Here is a 21,634-nt window from a genome sequence, read left to right on the forward strand (position 1 = left end):
ATGCACTGATTCTATTGTTTTGATCAATGGGGGTGCTAGCTGCCTTTGTTCTAAGCTTCACTGTCTCTTGGAGAAGGTCCAAGACATATTTCCTTTGAGAGATAAAAATTTCATGTTTCGATCTTGCAACTTTGATGCCTAAGAAGTATCTCAGTTCTCCAAGATCCTTGATCTCAAATTCCTTATGCAGGTTCCTCTTCAGACTATCAATCTCACTCAGATCATTCCCAATGACAACAATATCATCCACATAAACAATTAGGATTGACACCAAAGATCCCATGCGCTTCACAATCAAGGTGTGATCAGATTGAGTTTGAGTGTAGCCAAAAACAATCAGGGCCTTTCTGAATCTGTCAAACCATGCTCTGGGAGATTGTTTCAAGCCATATAGTGACTTCTTCAACTTGCATACCATTCCCTTTTCAGCATCATCATAAAAACCAGCTGGAAGATCCATATACACCTCTTCTTGCAGATCCCCATTTAGGAAAGCATTCTTCACATCCAGTTGAAACAAGGGCCAAGAGTATGAGGCAGCAAGAGAAAGGAGTATCCGAACAGAGGTCATCTTTGCAACTAGCGCAAATGTCTCTAGATAATCAATGCCATAGGTCTATTTGTACCCTTTTGCAACAAGTCTTGCCTTGTACCTCTCTATACTTCCATCTGCCTTATACTTTACTGTGTAAACCCATCTGCATCCAACTGTCTCCTTGCCTTTTGGTAGGTCCACAATCTCCCATGTTTGATTCTTAATCAAAGCCTCCATCTCTTCCTGCATAGCAGTCTTCCACTCAGGTTTGGAGAGAGCCTCACTAACACCCTTGGGTATAGACACTGAATCAAGAGAAGAGAGACAAGCACGGTAGGAAGGAGAAAGTCCATTGTAGGATAAGTACTGTGAAATACAATGAGCAGTGCACTTTTTCTTCCCTTTTCTAAGAGCAATAGGGAGATCAAGGTTATATGTAACAGTGTTAGTAGGACCAATGGGAACTGAAATAGTAGTGGGATCAAGAGGAATACCTGAATCTGTATCAACCGAATCTGGAGTCTCCAAGGAATCGACAGGAAGTGGTGTGAGTTCTGTTGTAGTGGAATCAACCGCTTTATAAAGTCTCTTCCGTGAGTAATGTTGTGAGATGGAACGCAAAGGAGGTGGCAAGGTAGGTGACATCGGGTGGTGGTCAAGCACAGGAGTAGACACAGAGACTGGAACTGGGAGAGGGATTGACTACTGACTTACTTCCCCAAAACACTCCCCCTGAGAAGGACTCCTTGAGAAGAAGTACGTAGATTCAAAAAAGGTAATGTCCATAGTAACAAACCGGTTCCCAGAGACTGGACCATAGCAGCGGTACCCTTTCTGATTCTCTGCATATCCAAGGAAGACACATTTCTTTGCCTTGGGATCAAGCTTCGAACGGTAAGGACCAAGGATATGCGCAAAGCAGACACACCCAAACACCCTTAGAGGAATATGAAACATCTCCCCCTGGGGAAAAAGAAGGCTGAATGGAGTGCTGAATCCAAGTATACGAGAAGGCACCTTGTTAATCAGATATACTGTCGTGAGAACTGCATCACCCCAAAAACGAACCGGAACTGTAGCTGTGATCATCATGCTTCTTGTCGTCTCAACAATGTGTCTATTCTTCCTCTCTGCAACACCATTTTGCTGTGGACTGTAGGAGCAACTACTCTGATGGACAACACCATACTCCAATAGATATGAGGCAAGATGTCTCTCAAAATATTCCCTAGCATTGTCAGATCTGAACATCTTTATTCTCGTTCCAAACTGTGTTAGTACCATCTGGTGGAATTGCCTCACCAAGGATGGTACTTCATCGCGGGATTTCATCAGCTAAATCCAGGAATGTCGAGAGAAATCATCCACAAATAGGAGAAAATAGCGATAGCCACCCATAGAGGGAACATGATAAGGGCCCCACACATCTGAATGAATAACATCAAAAGGAGAACATCTTTTATTACTAGGTTTAAAAGAGTGTCTACAATGCTTTCCAAGTTCACAACCTTCACACTTCAAACTTGATAGACTCACAGACTCAAACAGTTTTGGAAACAAAGAACTCAAAGAAGAAAAAGATAAATGACCCAGACAATTACGCCAAAGTATAATCTGATCCACAGATTCTGACTCACTATCCCTGCAAACATGATGACTTTGGTGAAGAGGAAGAGCATCCAGGAGGTAGATTCCATTCACTTCACGACCACACCCAATCGTCCTCTTTGAATCCAGATCCTGCAAAATACAGTGTCCAGGAGAAAAAATTACTGAGTAGTTCAGATTCTTAGTCAAACTACTAACAAATAATAAATTGGTGCTCAATCTTGGCACATGGAGGATAGAGGGTAAACAAATGGAATCATTAATCTTGACAGATCCCTTCCCAGCAATAGGAACATGGGATCCATCAGCTGTGGAGACCCTATCTCTGCCAGAACAGAGCTGGTAAGAGGAGAAAATAGTGGAGCAATTGGTCATGTGCTCTGAGGCTCCAGAGTCTGTAATCCAAGGAGATCTCTCCTTACCTGAAGCAGAAACATAGTTTGCAGTGACATGTGAACTACCTGTGTGGGCAAAGAAGGTAGAGTGAGCTCCACCTGTGCTATCTGTACCTTGTTGTCCACCTACGGCTGAACTAGAACTAGCTGTATCCCTCTGATTCAGAAGTAACCCAAACCTTTCAAGCCCAGCCCTTACTGCAGCAGCTGCAACGGACTCCAAAGCAGTTGTAGTAGGGGGGCCGGAGTGTCACCAGTAACTGCCATGTGCGCATTTCCTTTCTTATTCTTCAATCTGGTCGGCACAAGATGTGGGTGAAGCTTCCAACAAGTATCTCTTGTATGGTTAGGCTTCTTACAGTAGTCACTGACTAAGTCCCTATTGTCTTCCTTCTTGTTTTCATTGCCATTCTGTTTAGATTTCACAGCACTTAACATAGCGGACTGATTAGAAATGAGATTCTTCATCATTGCATCCCTCCTGCACTCCTCTCCTGACACAAAGCCATATGCTTGGGAGAGAGTGACATTGTCCCTGGAAAGAAGATGTTGTCGTGCAATGTCATACTCAGGGTTAAGGCCAGCAAGGAATTCGAACACCCTATACTTCTCTAAGTGTCTTTGATAGGTAACCGCATCCTTGGTGGTTTCCAAAGAAAAAGTCTCTAGATGGTCGATCTCCTGCCACAGGGTCTTAAGGACTGAAAAATAGGCTGCAATAGATCTATCTCCCTGCCTTGTAGCAATAATCTGATTTCTCAGTTGATAAGTCCTAGCAACATTCTCCCTTTGCGAATATGTTTCTGCAACCCCATCCCATATCTCCTTAGCAGCTTTTGCCCATAAAAAATTTATACTTATATGTGGCAACATGGAATTACACAACCATGTCATTGAAAGAAGGGTAGGATCCATCTAATGGACGCCATGAAGGGTGCGGAACGGGTGGGCGAATTTCAAAAATTCTCCTACCTTCTCCCAACTGGGAGTCATATTCCCTAAATTTAGAATACAATATTCAAGGATTATACTTGAACCATAATCAAACCAAATCTGAACCAAAAGGAAACAGGAAGGATTATACCTGATCCGAAGAAACAATATCTCCCAAAGTTGGTGTTCACGCCCAACGAAGATGCCAAGATCCGCTCCTGCTGAAGATGACACAGTTGTTGATGGAACAGAACCAGCAAGGTGCGTCCTACACACTGGATCCTTCGCAAGAACCCACTGGAAACTCTGAACACTAAATCCTTTTCAGCCTTTTCTGCAAGACTGATGTCAAGAACTGATTTCTTGACTTCTTTCTCCTACAAAGATCGTATCTTGCAAGAGGGGCTGGCGGCGGCTGGAGGAGAACTCCTGGGACGAAGATGGCAGAACAGCTTTTCTTCTCTCTGGAGTTCTTGAGATCAAAATCTCTGTTGCAGAAGACTTTCTTCTCTCTCTTGGAAAAACTTGGTTTGAAATCTGGTATATTCGAATTCTTTCTCCTCCTTTCTTCTTAATTAAGAAATCCTCCTAATTAGGAGTTATCCCAATCCAAATAAATATTTGGATAGGGGATAATCTTAATCCTATCTGCAAATTAAGTTAGTTTACTCCTGATCTTATCAGGAGGTTACCAGATTCAAATCTGATTTGAATTTGGTCTCCCAGAGTGGATAAGGTCATAAGCCCAATCCTTTTTACTAACATTAATCTCAGATTCGCCCCATAGATGGGTGATCATATCAGCCCAGCTCGTAATGGGCTTTTGGCCCATTAGGTGTTCAGTGTTTAATTAGTTTCCAATCTGCTGCCCAGTTGGGCTTCTTTGTATGGCGTGGGACCCAAGCATTGATCTACACACCAGCCACATGGGTTTGGCCCAGCCTTTATTACAAGGCCCAGCCGAATTCATTGAAAAATTCAGTGACCCCCTTGAGCCCATCACATGGACCCTATGGGCCCAACACTTACATTAAGTGGTCCCTGGGCCAAGCCATCTTATAAAAACCCAGGGACTTTGGGCAGGTGCAAGATTAGCCCATCAGGTATTATCCTAAATGGTCTTACACTTAACCTCTCAGCCCTTAATGATCAAGCACTACCTGACAAGAGGAGGCCTCTCCCTCGGCTGCAAGGAACAGTGTCGCACTCTCTACTCACATGGATCCCGGGAATTAAAACCTTTTGCAAATGTTTTTGAAACCGTACATATACATATATATATATATATAGATATATTAATTTTGCAAAACAAAATTCCAACGATTGAAATCAACTGTCGGCAGTTTGGTTTCCATCAGAGAGAGTGCATTCCCGATCATTACCATTGTCCGACAAAGGGGTTGATCCTGTCACTATGATCACTCACTCAGATGAATTCTCAGACCGCCCCAACATGTCCAGGTTTTGACCCCCACTAAGGATCTCACTGATTGACATATCAAAGACAGCCCGATCCAACACCTAGTGAAGTGTCATAATCGAGTCTAGGGGTCAGGTGTAACTTTTCAGTTTTGCCCATCTGCCTCCAAGGTCTAGGGCAATACTGGAAATCTGGTCCGGTTCAAGGGTTCAAGGGTTCAAGCAATCCCATACTGCATGTGCCTTGGGTCTTACCCTGATGGCTGAGACAAGCCATCCCAACACTTGGTGGCACATCAGTGTCAGCCTTGGCAAGATAAATCCCTACAGACTTATCCAATGGCTGTGAACATTTAAAACTAACACCAGTCTCTATAAGTGTCCAGTTTTAGGGTCTTATACAGAAATATACCAAACAACATGAATCAAACATGTACTTTATTTATTTACACTAAATGTCAAAAGTACATCAAATTGGATTGAAGCTAAGGGCATACAAAACTGTTACCATATAATTTTCCTGCACCCACCGAGAGTTTCCAGTTTCAGGTTTCACCTCTTCACCAGTAATATACCCCAATTTTCCACGAGCCCCAATGGCCATCTTTGCAGATTGGGACCATTCCAAGTAGTTTGTACCATCCAACCTAACTGTAGTAATGGTCCCAACTTCAAAGGGGTCTCCAGCACCTCCTCCCACAGGTCCCATTTCATTCCCGGGCTTATATTCAACTCTGTGTCCCTCCATGCTTCTCAAAAGGGTATAGAAAACAAATAAAAAATGCAGCAAGAACAAACAAAACACCTTTTGGAACCAACGACACTCCTTTGGTGTCCTGGACTTTCTTCCCACGAAAGATTCCTTTTTTGTGGGATGGGAGAAGAGAGAGAAAAAGCAACCGCCCTCTCTAGAAGCCTCCAAACCACGTGGGACTTGAATCGCCCCTTATAAAAAACTCCAAGGAACCCTAAAAAATTAGGGCACCACTACCTAGGTCAAAATTGAAGAGTCCAACAAAAACAGGACTCTTCCCCTTTCTCCAGTTTCTCCTGATTCTGATGAGAAACCCTAGACCAGCTACAGGGCATACAGATCCATCAAGAAAATCCAAAAACTGGGCTTACCTGAGAGCTTTGATCAGCCTCTTAAATCTCCATGCAGTCGGCCGATCTAGAGATGCATGAGAGAATCACTTCCAGAACCTTCAACCTGCTCTGATACCAAGTAGAAACCACTATCTGCTGATTCGGTCAAGCTTCTTATGAAAGGAAGAGGAGAAAGTTGTAGATTTCAGCAATAGAAAGAGAAAAGGGAAGGAAGGAGAAGAAGGTCAACTAGGATTGTGTATCATTACCCTAGCCGCCAGCCCCTCATTCTATTTATATTTAACTTAAATATGAGATATTACAAAGATGCCCTTAGTAGGGCAGCAACTCAAAATAAATAGTTACAACCCTTTTAAAAATAAAAACCAATGGGCCCAAAGCCCAACAACTTCTTAATTTAAAAGAAAATAAACTAAACACAAATCGGCCCACTCAACAACACAAATCGGTGGCCCCACTCAACACTTTCTACTTGCATGGAATGGAGAGAGTTGAGGCCCATGAGGGCATGTAAGGAGATCTCGGCCCCGTCAATTTCTGGCCCATCTGGAATCAGTTCACATTCGATCGAGTTCTTTGGGTCGGGCTCGTTCGTTTCTTCCTCTATCTGTAGGAGAAATACTCACTAGACCCAGCATTTATGGCCCGGTTCAAACTTGTCATCACAGTTATAGCAAAGGCCTTTCTCGCGTTGGGCTTGCATCTCAACCCAAGAGAGGCGCTTGAAAGGCATAGTGGGCTGGGGCAGTATGGGCTTATGAGGATCATCAACCGGTTTCATGGGCAATTGGTCCACCCGTGGAGTCTTCAAGATCGGGTAGGGCCGTTTGCTAGCTCGACGAAGGTTACCGATTCTCTCTTCTTGCAAGTGAGCTAATCCCACTGCAGCCATGACAATCGCCGGACGGAATGCTCTCACTTCCAGGCAGATATCTTCTCTGAGCCCTCCCACAAAACACCCTACTAAGGCCTTCTCCGGCCAGCCGTGCACCCTGGTCGCCATCCGTTCAAACTCGAGCTGGTATTCCGCTACCGTTCCAGTCTGCTTCAGCCTGGTGATCAGCTCGTCATAGTCCACGAACGTCGTCGGCCCAAAGCGGATACACAAGGCTTCAGTGAACTCCGACCAAGTAACCTAGGGATGATTCTGGCAGTACCACTGGAGGCATAGAATCATGTCTCCTTCTAGATGAATGGAGGCAATGGAGACATGTTGGTGGGCAGGAGTTTCATGGTACTCGAAGTATCTTTCTGCGCGGAAGATCCAAGGAATGGGATCTCCACCGAAATAGTTGGAAAATTTGTTCTTAGTGACTTTCCCGGTGAGGTAACCCCCTATCTTTTGGCTACTGGAAGCAAAGACTTCCGCTCCTGCTAGGTGACTGGTCTCGCCGATCTGTTGCTAAGAGGCGATGCTAGAGCCAAGCACTCTGAGTTCCTTGAGTTCGTTCACCACCCAGTGAAGTCCGACCTCAATTTGGTCGAACCTATCATCCATGGTAGTAGAACGTGTCTGTGGCATCATGAAGCCTGGGATTTGGATTACAGGCTCTGATACCAAGTGATGAGTTACCGCTCACCTTGGAAGCCCCTTCAAGAGTGGCTTAACCTCCTGAAATAGAAGATGGAAGAATGGGGATGGGAGGAAGAAGACAACAAAGAGAGAGATAAAAAGGGATATTCATTCATGCCACTTATTACATGACCAGGGCCTTATATAGCTGGCCTACATGTATGCAATCATGAAGAAAATATCTTCTGGTGGTAGTGTAACTAACTCTGGAAAGGCTCTACCAGCGTGGCATGCTAGCCTCTTTGTCTTCTAATGAAATGCTGATCGGTGGAGGTCTGCTCCATACCTGCAATTGGGTTTGAAGGGGGTGTATATCTGAATGAACTAAAGAAAAAGGACTCAACATATGATTATCAACCCTAGGACTAAAGGGAACATGGTGATGCTCCCTAATTGACACAACTCACAATCCAAAACAGAAAGATGACTCAACGACGGAACAAAAGACTTCATTACTTTAAGCGATGGATGACCAAGTCTATTGTGCCATCAGATTCATGCTCTCCACCAATCTTCATCCCTGTCTTGAGATCCTTAAAAACACAAGAAGAAGGGTAAAAAGTGATAGAGCAATTAAGGGACTTGATCAACTTACTAACAGATATAAGATTAAAAGGAAATTTGGTAACGTACAAAACTGAGGATAAGGATAAAGGGTCTATGTCAACATTACCAACACCACAAATGGAAGATGTGGAACCATTAGCAAGGGTAACAAAGTGTGATGTGGGGCACTAAGAAAAGGAGGAAAACACACCTAGAGTTCCAGTCATGTGATCGAAGGCTCTAGAGTCAATAATCCAGGGGTTGGGTTTGGGTACCAGACAAGCCATGCCTGAGTGTGCAAGAGTGGCGGTATTTTGTTGAGATGTGGCATGAATAAACTGCTCATACTCATCACGTAGGACACTCATCATCTCCTTCCCGGAAACATCTGTAGATATAGAAGGCATCTGATCAGCTCGTTGACTCTCTTGTCTGGAACCACTATCATTGGCCACTACATGATTTGCCCAAGTTGAAGGCGGTCCATGCAAATCATAACAAAAGTTGATGGTATGTCCTTCCATACTACAATGTGTACATCTACCACAAACTCCCCCTGAATCTCAACCTCCAATATGTCTACCACCATGACTATACATAGGTCCACCACCACCACTACGACCATACACCAGTCCACTACCACCACTACGGCCGGATTTAACTCACTGAGCTCCACCTCTAACACCACAGCCTCCCCTTCTCATCACTGCAAAGGCAGACCTATCAGAGATATTAGAATTCTCTGTAGGCCCAATAGAGATCCTTCGAAGACAAGAAAATACCTCTTCTAGAGACGGAAGAGCCAACCCTCCTAGTATTTGTGCTCGCACTGGTTCATATTCAGATTTCAGCCCTACTAAAAATCTGGTCACATCTAGTTCTCTCTGCTGTCGCTGAATTTTAACATCAGGAGTGAGGGGATGGTACACATTCAACTCATTACGAAGGTTCTTCATGCTAACATAGTACCCTTCAAGACTTTGATTACCTTGTTGCAGATTAAAGTACTCCTGATAAAGTGGATACACTCTAATAGTATTGTCTTGTCCCGAATATAGTTTCTTGGCATGGTCCCAAATCTCCTTGCTTGTATCTCGGAAAATGAAATTCACACTGATCTTGGGTTCCATACTATTCCATAACCAGGTCATAATCTGTGCATCTTCTTGTTCCCAATCACTATACTCATGAGACTCAGTGGAGGGTTTTTCTTCCCTTACATGCTTCACTTTCTTCTTATCTCTAAGAAAGACCTCTACAGATTTCACCCAAGGCACATAGTTCTCCCCATTCAATTTGATAGAAGTAATCTGAACATTCAGGTAGTCAGTGGGAACCATCACACTAGATTTGTTTTCACTGTTGTCTCCCATATCTGCAAACTTTTTTTTCTAATTCACTTCTCACCACACTGCACACTAGTAAAAACCACCTACAGTCACAATTTCAGCAACACCTGTCACTGATTTCTTCACTCTCCACACCACAAAGCTACCACGCAACTACCTGAATACACACCATACCACTAGCAACTCACCAACCACTCGATCCACACTGAAATACCCACATAACCCACCTATTTAATCACCAAAAAATCAACCTGCACTCGACTGTCCACTACCCCACCTGAAACAGCCCTCTTCTCACCATCGATTAGGGGGGGCTTCCTACAAACCACTGCAAACACCCACCAACGTACTGACCGAAGGCATGAGCACCTCCAAGAGGAAAGGGCAACCACTCCTTTTCAGCTCCTTTCCCTATCTCCAACAGATGATGAAGAAAAATTGAAAAACCCTAGGCTGAATGGCAATAAAAACAGAATTCTGGGCAGATCTGATTTTGTCACAGTTTCTATGATACCATGATAAAGTTCTGATCTGCACTAGAATTCTGTTAGTATTAGTATTAGAGAGATATTATAAGAGATACTAGAGAGAATAGGAGAAGAAGAAGAGAAGAAGAGAAAAGAGAAAAGAGAAGAAAAGGAAAATCAGGTTCGAACTAGAGAGCTTAATCTCTCTCTCTAGTCAGACAGGTTATATTTATATGTTTCTATTCAATAAACAAAAGACTATTATGCCCCTACTTAAGTATGGGACACATCACTTAACATAAACATTACACATCAGCTTTAAACATAAATAGAAAGACTAAATTACCCCTATACAGTTGACACTAACAATATGGAACTTGTGGTGATTGCACAAATGGATTGGTTATTCTAACCACAGAGGAGTTGTTTAATATAGTGATAGTCAAAATAGTTTAGCTTCACAACCAAGTGCCTATGCCCATCTGGATCATCAAATAATTGTCCTTTTCCTTTTTTGTTTTAAATACTTTTCCTTTTTCTTTCTTGAGATTTGAGAATCTAGATGTATGTGTATACTTTCTGTTTTTTTTTTTTTTTTTGTTAATGTGTTTTGTTGATTAGTTAGGTGGTTGCTTTCCATTACAAGTCTGTGGTATTATTTTGTCTATATCTCATCTTTTTCAGTTGTATTTGCTTCTTTAGAGATCAAAAGAATTATTCTTAGAAATGTTAGGTGTTAACCTTTTTTCTTGAAGTGAAGATGTAATTGCATGTGATGTGTGTGTGTTTTTTTCTTTTTTTTTTTTTTGGGGGGGGGGGGGGGTGGGGGAGGTAAATATTTTAAGCATATTTATTCATGAAATATGTTTAAAATATGGAACATGTATTGAATGCACTGTGTTCATGATTTTTTGTTTCACTTTTATCATTCTGTTTTGCAGCTTCAACATGGGAGATTAGAGGTCTAAATGAACCCCTGGATTCAAATGCTGCAAGATGTCTTGTGACACTAATTCTGGAGATAGATCCTCATGGCTGGGGTAAATGGAAGAAAAATGACCATTCAAAGTTTGAATACACAATTCCTAATGCATTGTTGTGTCAAGTAGCAGGTTGAGTGGTCTATACCTGATCTTTTTTACAGATTGAATTGCTTTCATAGATTAATCAGTAATGACATGGCTTAAAATTATATTGTTAATCTATTACTCACCTGCACTATTGTGTTTGGTACATGGGAAAATATTAATTGCATGAAGACCACTATTTATGTTTTCCTGTTCCATATAGCTAGTTATCTCATATACATTATACAAAAACTGTATTCCAACTACAGCATTTAAGTGTTCCACTAGCAAGCATCATGTTTTTTTCTGCATTTATTTTGAAAAGCCTGGCTTTTGCTTCCTCGTTATTAAAGTTTCTAATAATTAGCATACTGTTCTTCAGATTGCTCTTATAGTGGGGCTAAAGAGAGTCAAAGGCCACTAATATAGTTCTTCTATGGGAAAGAAACAGAAACAGCAAAGATACTTAAAAGTGGCTCTCAAGAAACCAAAAGAGCAGTATCAGATTGAGCGAAAATATAGAACGAGGAAAGGCAGTTACAACTCCTAAAAAGCTTTATGTAGTTTACTTTCCTTCAAGCTTCATAGAATAGCTAAAATTTCATGCTAGTGCCTTAGGACAAAATTAGAAATTAGAAATCCTCAAAAACAGTTTTTAAATAAGTTGTAGATCCCACCTACAATAATATGAAATAAAGAAAAAAAAAACAGAAGAGAATAAGAAGATTGAAGAAGATGGGAAAGAGAAAAGTAGAGGAAGAAATTGGAAGAAAGGGAAGGAAGAAGAGAGAGAGTTCAAAACCTCTCTTCAGCCCCCAATGATCTCTTTTATTCTTTTGTTGTAAAAAATAAGGACAATTACATGAGTGCCCTTAGTAGGGTGTCCATCACTAAAGACAACAATAAAAAAAAAAAGAAAAAACAATCCCATAACTAAGGCCCACTACTTACTAACACAAGTCATAAACATATCTTAAAGAAAAGTAAAGAACCTTAGGCCCATTTGGCCAATCATCTCTACACTCCCCCTCAAGCGGAGCATAGATATCAATCATGCCCAGCTTGTTTAGACAATGTTGTAACTTTTCCTTGGGACACCCTTTGTCAGAGCATCTGCTAACTGTTGCTCTAAGGCAATAAAAGGAAGGCAAACTTCTTTGAAAGCTACCCTTTCTCTTATAAAATGTTGGTTAACTTCAATATATTTTGTACTATCATGCTGAACTGAGTTGTGAGCTATGTTGATCATAGCCTAATTATCACAATAAAGCATTAAGGGCTTATCATGTGTAATACCCATCTCCTCTAAAAGTGACCTGAGCCATAACAACTCTGAAACTCCATGTGCTATTTCCCTGTACTCTGCCTCAGTCGAAGACCTGGCTACTATTGATTGTTTCTTACTCCTCCAGGAGACAATATTCCTTGCAACCAAGACACAATAATGTGATGTAAATCTCCTATCATCAATACTACTACCCTAATCAGCAAATGTGTAAGCCTATAGCTTCATGTGCCTATACCTAGGGAAGAGGATGCCCTTTCTCGGAGTTCCATTCAAGTAACACAGAACTCGTTTTGCAGCAGCCATATGTGTGTCTCTAGGGCATGAATAAACTGATTCATCACACTAACAGCATATGAGAGATCTGGTTGTGCCATGAAAAGGTATAGCAACTTCCCCAAAAGTCTTTGGAACACTCCCCTGTCTGCCAAAATCTCACCATCATCAGCTGAGAGTTTATAGTTAGCATCAATAGGTGCAGAAGTTGGTTTGACACCAAGTTTCCCCATCTCTGTGAGAAGATCTAACGCATACTTCCAATGGGAGATGAAGATGCCACCTTTAGACATAGCAACTTCAATTCCCACGAAATATCTCAATTCCCCTAAATCATCAACATAAACAATAAGGAAGGTAACCTAAGTGCCTCTCCTCTTTACAAACAAGGTATGGTTAGATTGTGGCTGTGTATAGAAACTCATGAGGATTGCTTGAGGCCATATAAAGATTTCTTCAACTTGCATACATTTCCCTACATTTCCTTACCATACGTATCTGGGGGAAGTGACATATAAACCTTTTCAGCTAAGTCTCCATTTAAGAACACATTCTTAACATCAAACCGATGTAATGGTCAGTCATAATTAGACCTATTCATGGGTCGGGCCTGGTCGGGTTCAGGCCGGGCTTTGCCTCTTTATCAACAGAAAATGTCCAGGCCCGAACCCGAGCCCGAGCCCGTCTCGACCTTTGGGCCTAGATCTTGAACCCAAGCCCAGCCCTTATATAAGGCCTGAAACCCAAGCCCGAGTCGAAAGCCTGATCTGCATATAAAATGTCCTAATTTTTGTGTAATTTAATAAACTAATATTATATTAATTTGGTAAAAATTTAATAAATTAATACATTAACTCATATTTTCTGAATAGTAAATTAATATTTGATAATAGTTTAATAAATAAATACATATTATGTATATTTATTATATATAAATAATGTATATTTCTATTATATGTAATAGTATCAGGTCAATCTTATTTAAGAAAGCACGAGCCCGTAGGCTTAAAATTTTGTCCAAGCCCGAAAATTATCGGGTCGGGCCAGGCTGGCCCGTCGGGCAACCCAGCCCATGAACAGGTCTAGTCATAACTCACTACCAAGGACAACAAAACTCTCACTTAAGTCATTTTTGCAACTACTAAGAAAGTCTCCATATAGTCAATTCCATATACCTAAGTATACCCCTTGGTTGCTAGTTGAGCCTTATACCACTCAATGGTGCCATCAATATGGTGCTTGATAGTGAACACCCACTTACATCCCACTGGTTCCTTCCCATGAGGCAAATCCACAATATCCCAAGTATTATTTTTGCGAAGTGCTTCTATTTCAGTTCTCATATTCTCCCTCCATTATAGCTTAGACAAGGCCTCTATAACTGACTATAGGCTGAGAAGAAATGGAGGCTAAGAAAGAATAATAAGATGGGGATAACATGCTGTAAAATAGGTGTTGAGAATACAATGTGTTGTACATCTCCTCTTACCTTTTCTTACAACAATAGGTAAGTCTAAGTCTGAGAAGGGAGGTTTTGGAGCAGGTGGTGAAGTACTTGTCCTCTCTTCAAGAGTTAAGAGTGTCCAAGGCTTAGCTATAGATGGGGGAACAACCTGCTCATGCCTGTCTATGGTACCACTTGTAAAGAATAGGATGAATAGTAAAAACTAGAGGACTAGCAGGAGGAACAAGAGGAGCATGAATGGACTAGAGGGAACCACCTCTGCCACTAGAACAGAAGGAACCACAAATGACTCAACCTCAAAATCAACTAGAAAAGGTGAAGGAAGTGGTGAAGCAAACAACTCAATGGAATGCTCCCCCTTAGGACAATGACTAAAAATAAGTGACCCTACAAAGGTAACATCCATGCAAACAAAACGAGTCCCACTAGTGGGATCAAAACAGCAATAACCCTTTTGTGTGGAGGCATACCCTAAGAAAATGCACTTTTGGGCCTCGGGTTCAAACTTATGTTTCTAAGAGATAGGAAGATGAACATAACATATGCAACCAAAGACACACAAGGGAATAAGGAACATTTCACTCTCAGGGAATAGAACAACAAAAGCATATTTGAACCCTAAGACTTAAGAAGGCATGCAATTAATAAGGTAGGTAGCTGTCATGATTACATCACCCCAAAATCTCATTGGAACATGGGAGGCAAAAAGGATGCTCCTGGATACTTCAACATGTTGATTCTTTCTCTCTACCACCCTATTATGCTCTGGAGTACGCGAACAACAAGTCTGATGTATAATCCCAAACCTCTCAAAGTATGAAACAAGATCATTCTCAAAATATTCCATAGTATTATTTTATTAGAATATCTTGATGCAGGTATCAAATTAGGTAAGCACAAATTCATGAAACTACTTCACTAGTTTGGGTACTTCAGCACAGGATTGCATAAGGTAAAGCCATGTGTAACGAGAAAAGTCATCAATAATTAGAATAAAATATTTATAGCCACCCATGTAAGGTAAATGGTTTGGTCCCCACACATCAGAGTGCACAATAAGAACTTTTGCAGTGCTTTGACAACTCGCATGACTCACAATGTAAACTTGACACCTTAGTTTCCTTAAACAAAGCTGAAAATAAAAAACTCAACGAAGAAAAAGAAGTATGACCCAAATGATAATGACAATAACATAATATGATTTACGAATGACTAACTCTGCACATTTGAACCAAAAGCTGCTCTCAAAGGTGATACTTGATTTTGTCCAGGCATGTCCAATAGGTATATCCCATTTGCCTCATGACCATTCCCAATCACCTTTTGAGATTTCATGTTCTGGAAAACACAGTAAGAAGGAAAAAATGTCACACTACAGTTCAAGGATTTTGTCAGATTACTGATTGAAAGCGAGTTAGTATTTAGTTTTGGAACATGAAGAACTAAGGATAAAATGAGGGTATCTAAAGCTTTGATGTTTCCTTTGTCAAAGATGGGAGCAAGGGAGATCTTATCTCGACCAAATAAAAGTTGGTAAGTAGAAAATAAATGGGACACACTAGTCATATTGTTAGAGGCACCAAAATCGATTATCTAAAGGATCCTATGATTACCTAAGATTGAAGTATGATTTGCAATAGCACAAATACCTAAATGAACATACACAGAAGAGGAGCCATTTCCTGGAGATGTAATAGCTGCAGTAGTAGACTCTAAGTGGTTGATGAGTCGTTCATACTTCTCATACTCTGCTCTGGTAGCTGCAGTAGGATACCTGTTGGAAACTACATCCAAAGCTTATACCTCCTAGATTCAAGAAAAACAACTTGTTCCCCCACTAACTTCTCATCACCAAAACTTTTCAACCTCAAAAGAGGTGGCTATACTGGCATTGCCACTCTTCCCAGTCCCACCCTTCTTACCATTGTTGTTATTCTTGAATCTAGGAGGTATAAACTTTGGATGTAGTTTCCAGTAGGTATCCTTTGTGTGCTTAGATTTCTTGCAATACTCACATATTATATCTTTCTTCTTAGTGCCAGCCCTTGGCTTCACCCCAACATTTACAAAATGATTCATTGAGGCCTCTATAACCTACACCTGTCTCCAACTTTCCTCACTTTAACCATGGCATAAGCTTGGGACAAGGTAACTTCATCTTTTGCCATAATGTTTTGTCTGACAATGTCATACTCGGGGTTGAGTCTCATCATCCTTTAGTACACCCTTGTCTCCATCAAGTCAATCTCCTGCCAAAGTGATTTTAACATAGAAAAATAAATAGCTTGTAAGCCCTATAGGTCTCTATAACACTGTCCCACACCTCTTTTGCAGTCTCCATCCATAGGTAATGCTAACTGATATGAGGTTGCATGAAATTTACTAACCAACCTACTACAGTGTAGTTCTCTTGCATCCATCCTCTGCAGGTTTCTGCTTGGTCCTAGTGATGTACTCCCATTTTCCTCTACTGCAAAAATGAATCTTTATAGATTGAGACCAAGCTGAAAAATTGGTTCTATACAACTTTACCGAGGTTACTGCCCCTAATATAGTCTCCACAAACCCTCTTGGACCAAACCCAGAATCAATGGAGAGTTTCATCTCACCTCCAGTTTGCTCCATTGGCCAAACGGAGATAAACGAAAATCAAAATAGGGTATTACTAGTCAAGAGGGTGTTACTGTCCTAAGTCAAAAACTACTCTTCAAATAACCAAATTAGGGTTTTCACAAGACCCGACAAATTGGGGAAAGGGAGAAAGTTTGGCCACTCCTACCAGAGTCTTCAAAAACTTTTTCAACTTATATCGATCTCGAAGATAGTTAGAATGATTCTATTCTATCCCCAAGCGGAATTCTAGATATACCCCGTAATCAAAAGGCTCTCCAGTTAGCTAGGGTTTTTGGGAAACCCTCCAAGAACCTTCCTTGGGCCCTAAACCAGCAATGCAATCTTCTCCAAAAACCTCCTCTAAATGGGCTGAATACTTGTTAATCAGTTAACCAATCAACTCCACATACAACCTGTGTATGGGATTAAGAAAAAGAGAAGAGAAGGTCAGACTGCCACTCTGATACCAAGTTGTAGATCCCACCTGCAACAATCTGAAATAAAGAAAAGAAAAAACAAAAGAGAAGAAGATTGGAGAGAGAAAAGTAAAGAAGGAAGAAGATAGAAGCAAGGGAGGGAAGAAGAGAGAGAGTTCAAAACCTCTCTTCATTCCCCCAATGATCTCTTTTATTCTTTTGTTGTAAAAAAATAAGGACAATTATATGATTGCCCTTAGTAGGGCGTCCATCACTAAAGACAGCAACAAAAAACAATTAAAAGAGAAAAAGAAGGCCCATAACTAAGGCCTACTACCTATTAAAATAAGTCATAAACATAACTTAAAGAAAAATAAAGAAACTAAGGCCCATTCGGGTACAGAGAAAATTCCAGCTTCATAGGATTCATAGTATAGTGTTTCCGGTGCAAGTTGAAATTTGACGATCCTAAATTGCCCTAACAGATTAAATTGCCCCACTAACTAAACCCAAATAAAGCAACAGCTTTTCCTGGATGCCTTCTTCTCTTTGCATATCTTTGAACTAACTCTTGATAAGAAAGACACCATTCAGCAACCGTGAGCAAATATCAGCAACCAGCTTCCTTCTTCAAAGGTATTTGTTTTCAAAAACTTCCCTGTTCCTTTCCAAATGCACCAGCACACATTGAATGGCACTACTCTCTGTGGGATCTTAACCTTCCCACTCCTTTATGTATTTGGCAACTGCAAAAATATCTCATTTGGATTTGATGGATTTGGTTTATGCAAATTAAAGTTTTCAAAGAATGTCTCCCATATGAATTCCACCTAACTACAATGGATAAAAGGGTATCTAAAATTTTCCTCTGATTATATAGTTGGAAGTTGAAAAATTATTGCTTTTAAATGATCCAAAGTCACAAGCCAAGTAAACACTTCAACTCCAGAGTAAACACTTCTTACAATCAACATAATGCATTATAAAGGACTTTAGAGTCCTAAATTAGCTTCTAAGCTCTTTTTACTCTCCAAGGGTATAGGATTCTCTACTTTGTTATGAACTAAGACTGCAGAACCTTTAGCACTTCAAATTGTAAAGGCAATAACCATTAGCTGCCACATTATCCTACAAGTGTCATAATTTATTCATATGACAGTGCATATTGGTAACTCCAGATAATGGTACATGCCATGGATAGACATGAATAATTGTAGTGCACCTTGGACTGATTGGATTAGAGAAGGGCCAACCTGGAACTCCAACCAGAAGAGATGGAAGAGAGTGTGAGAGATGATTTGCCTTGTTAGTGGAAGGATCAAAAGAAGAAAAGGATAAAAAATGAGAAAAGAAGAATGAGAGATCCGAACTATTGGGTGTGTCCACTCCATTCACTCCACTTCAAGTGGGGTGTACATATTTAATCATGCTTAGCTTGGTAAATACATTAAACAACTTGGCTATATATCACCCGTTTATTCAAGAATCTGCAAGTTGATTTTCAATCTTCACATAAGGTAGACATATGTCTTTAAAGTCGACCTTTTCTCTAATAAAGTGAATATCTACCTTAACATTTTCGGTTGCATGATGCTAAACTTGATTATGAGCTATATTAATTGCAGATTTGATGCCACAACACAAGCTAATAGGTACTATCACTAGAAACTGATCCAGTATGAGCTTCAGACCTAGTAGTTACAACACACTATGAGTCATGGCTTTAAATTTGTCACCAGCACCAGATTTTGCAACAAGTGATCACTTTTTTACTTGTCAAAGTAAACAGATTTCCACCGACTAGAGTTCAACCTACTAAAATAGATTTTGAGTCATCAAGGGCTCCTGCCTTGTTTGTATCAATGTATGCTTCCACACAATGTAGTCAGACTTGGACCAGACATAGAACAGTTATGGTGACTGGCTCATGGACTTGAACTGTTCAACCATCAGTTCTACTGTTTGACTCATTTAAATAAAAAACCTGAAAAAAAAACTAAAATGGCTCTAGAATATCTTTTAAAGCTATTTTCTAATAGAATCTAATTTTTCAAAATAAGCTCATAACTATAAATATTAGAGGGTACAATACCTTTCATAGATGTAAATGGGGTAAGTTTGACCAAGTCAACATTATAAAATTCAGGCAACCAGAAAATTGTTCCGTGTTGTGTGGGTGATGTAGATGGTTTTCATCAATCATTGACCAAAGCTCAGAATAAGGCAAAAAGAGAGATGGAAAATATTGTTCATGTCAACAGTCCAACTTTTGGGCAAAAATGTAAGGCTTAATTTCTTTTAATCCAATCATTGGGTTATGATAAATTTGGACATTTTGAAGCTTAAGCATAGAAGAGACCCTACAAATCTGAAGCTAATCAAACTACAGGAAAGATTTTATCAAGGAAGGTTACCATTGCAGGATTTTTGGGAGTGCCAACAATTGGTCAAAATCAAAGTCAAACATTGACCAATGGGCCTTACAACCCCACCTTAAAGAGTTTATGGTTCAAATTTCATGTCAATTGCATTGTTATTTGGTATGTTATGGTTAGTATTTTGGTTATGGGAAAATATGGTCAGCTATCTTTTTTATAAGGTTATTTTAGAGAGTACAATTGGTAGGTCCCAATGTCTTTTATGGTTAGTCTTTTGTTTTGTATGTTTTGTGTATAGTATTTTAGGACGATCTCTGTTGTATAGCTTTTTTCAAGGGGTTAGGTTTTTTTTGTCCCCAATCTTAGGCCTTTTTCATTTACACAAAAAAAAATTCAGTGGCCGCCTGCCCCTCCACTGGGAGTAAATTTTGGGGTTTACAGAAAAAAAAGTAGTGTACAACAACCAGGGGTAGTTTAGGAAGTCAATATATGCTTTCTAGGGTTTTAAGACACTATAAAGACACCTAACACTATTTGTGTCAGTTTTCATCTTTATTGTTATTGAACTATGTTTGTTTTCTTCTTTTTTGGATGGGAACACTAATTCCCTTCATGCTTTGTACAATGGAAGGGGAAGAAAGAATTTTATGGGCTAAGTTGGTGGTTGATAAGTGATCACTAGATAGGAAGAGATAGCTATAGAATTTGTGAATCAATTAAATCTAGGTATAGAAGGCCTTTGGGGAATAGATTAAGGGTGGAAGGCTTAAAGTGTCCATGTTTATAAGATGACATTGCTAGGTGGTTGGACCAATTGAAATCCAAACCAACGCAAAGTCATTAGGTTGGGTTAGGGGTAAGAGTGGGGTTTCAACAAATTGGATTGGGTTAGGGTTGACTTTAAACCTAACCTAGCTTGATTTTCACTTCTATGTAAAAATGTATTCCTTTCATCTTGAAGAAATAGTTGGTTAGCCACGAGTGTGAGGTTCCATACCCACACTCAGGCTCTAGTGTGTGTGGTTCCATACCCACACCTAGCTGTTTCTAATTTCTTTTGAGATGGGCCGGCTGGCCTTATCCATGTTATGTTTATCCTCTTTTCTTGTTGTCTTAGTAGGACTAGGACTTTATGTTTTTTCTCCTATTCTTGTAAGGAACCTAAAGCCATAAATAAATAAGTGTATGGGGCGGCAGATCATCAATCACCGAACCCCTTCTTTCCTTTCTCCTCTCTTCTCTCTTCTTCTTCTTCTTCTTCTTCTTCTTCTTCTTCTTCTCTCTCTCTCTCTCTCTCTTTTCTTCTTCTTTTTGAACCTGTATTACTTCTCATGTGGATTTAATTCAGCCGACCACATGAGGATTGTTTAGGGATGAAAGGTCAGAAAGATCCTTACTTCAGCTGATTCTTGGAGGTTGCAAGAAGGTTTTTAGCAGCTGTCCTAAGATTGGAGAGTGCTTCCTGTAATCAGGAAGAATCAGGCAGAAATTGAGTGATCAAGATTGGAGGTGCCGATGAGCTTTCTCCTGGTTCTTTGATCAAGATTCAAGGTGCTGACAATAGTCGATTGATAAAGTTTGAAGACTGAAGGTAGCAATCAGTTTTCTGGGCAATTTTCTCCTTTTTCTTGAGGCCGACAGCAGAGACAAGTTGGCATTCTTCAGTTTTTCTAGGCAAGTTTCTTCCTTTCTTGAGGCCGACAGCAGTAAGAGGTAAATTGGCTATTTTTCTTCATAAAGTAAGTACATTTTCTTGAGATTGGTATTCAAAAGGACTTTGTTATTCATTCAGAAAGGGACGGATAGAAAATCTCAGGACTAATATCAATCAGTCCAGGACTGATTTTTGGGAAAAAAAACAACCTAAAGTCTAGGACTGGTATCAATCACAGGACAGTAGTTGACTGTTATCTAACTGCAAAATCATTGTCCTAGATCGGCTGTTATCAGCCTTGAGGTACAGTTTTTTTCTTGTCATGGTAGTTTAAAGTTTCTCCTTAATCATCTCCTAACTTAGAATGGAGTACAAGAACCAGGGGGAAGGTGTTTTTGGGACTGGTAGTTCAGGTAACATGACTGAAAACACCTTTCAGATTACAACTGTTAAGTTTGATAGATCAAACTACTTAGAATGGGCCCAATCAGCCATGATGGCTATTGGGGGTAGAGGAAAATTAAACTTTTTGCTAGGGGATGTGAAGG

At 40.3% G+C, this 21,634-nt stretch overlaps 1 protein-coding gene across 9 annotated transcripts in view; it reads left to right on the top strand.

The window, feature by feature from the left end:
- Positions 1-21,634, top strand: part of LOC148843200 (protein ENHANCED DISEASE RESISTANCE 2-like) — a 137,694-nt gene that overhangs the window by 92,586 nt on the left and 23,474 nt on the right. For all 9 annotated transcript variants that reach the window (XR_016103730.1, XM_088959601.1, XM_088959603.1 and 6 more), the window contains one exon: positions 10,874-11,044. Coding sequence is in view for 8 of the 9 variants with exons in the window: in XM_088959601.1 (XP_088815727.1) it covers positions 10,874-11,044 (171 nt within the window). In the remaining variant the exon portion in view is untranslated. The remainder of the gene's footprint in view (positions 1-10,873; positions 11,045-21,634) is intronic.

This window comes from Nelumbo lutea, chromosome 8 (assembly GCF_056320005.1).
Source record: "Nelumbo lutea isolate HS-2025 chromosome 8, American lotus-T2T, whole genome shotgun sequence".
NCBI lineage: Eukaryota > Viridiplantae > Streptophyta > Magnoliopsida > Proteales > Nelumbonaceae > Nelumbo > Nelumbo lutea.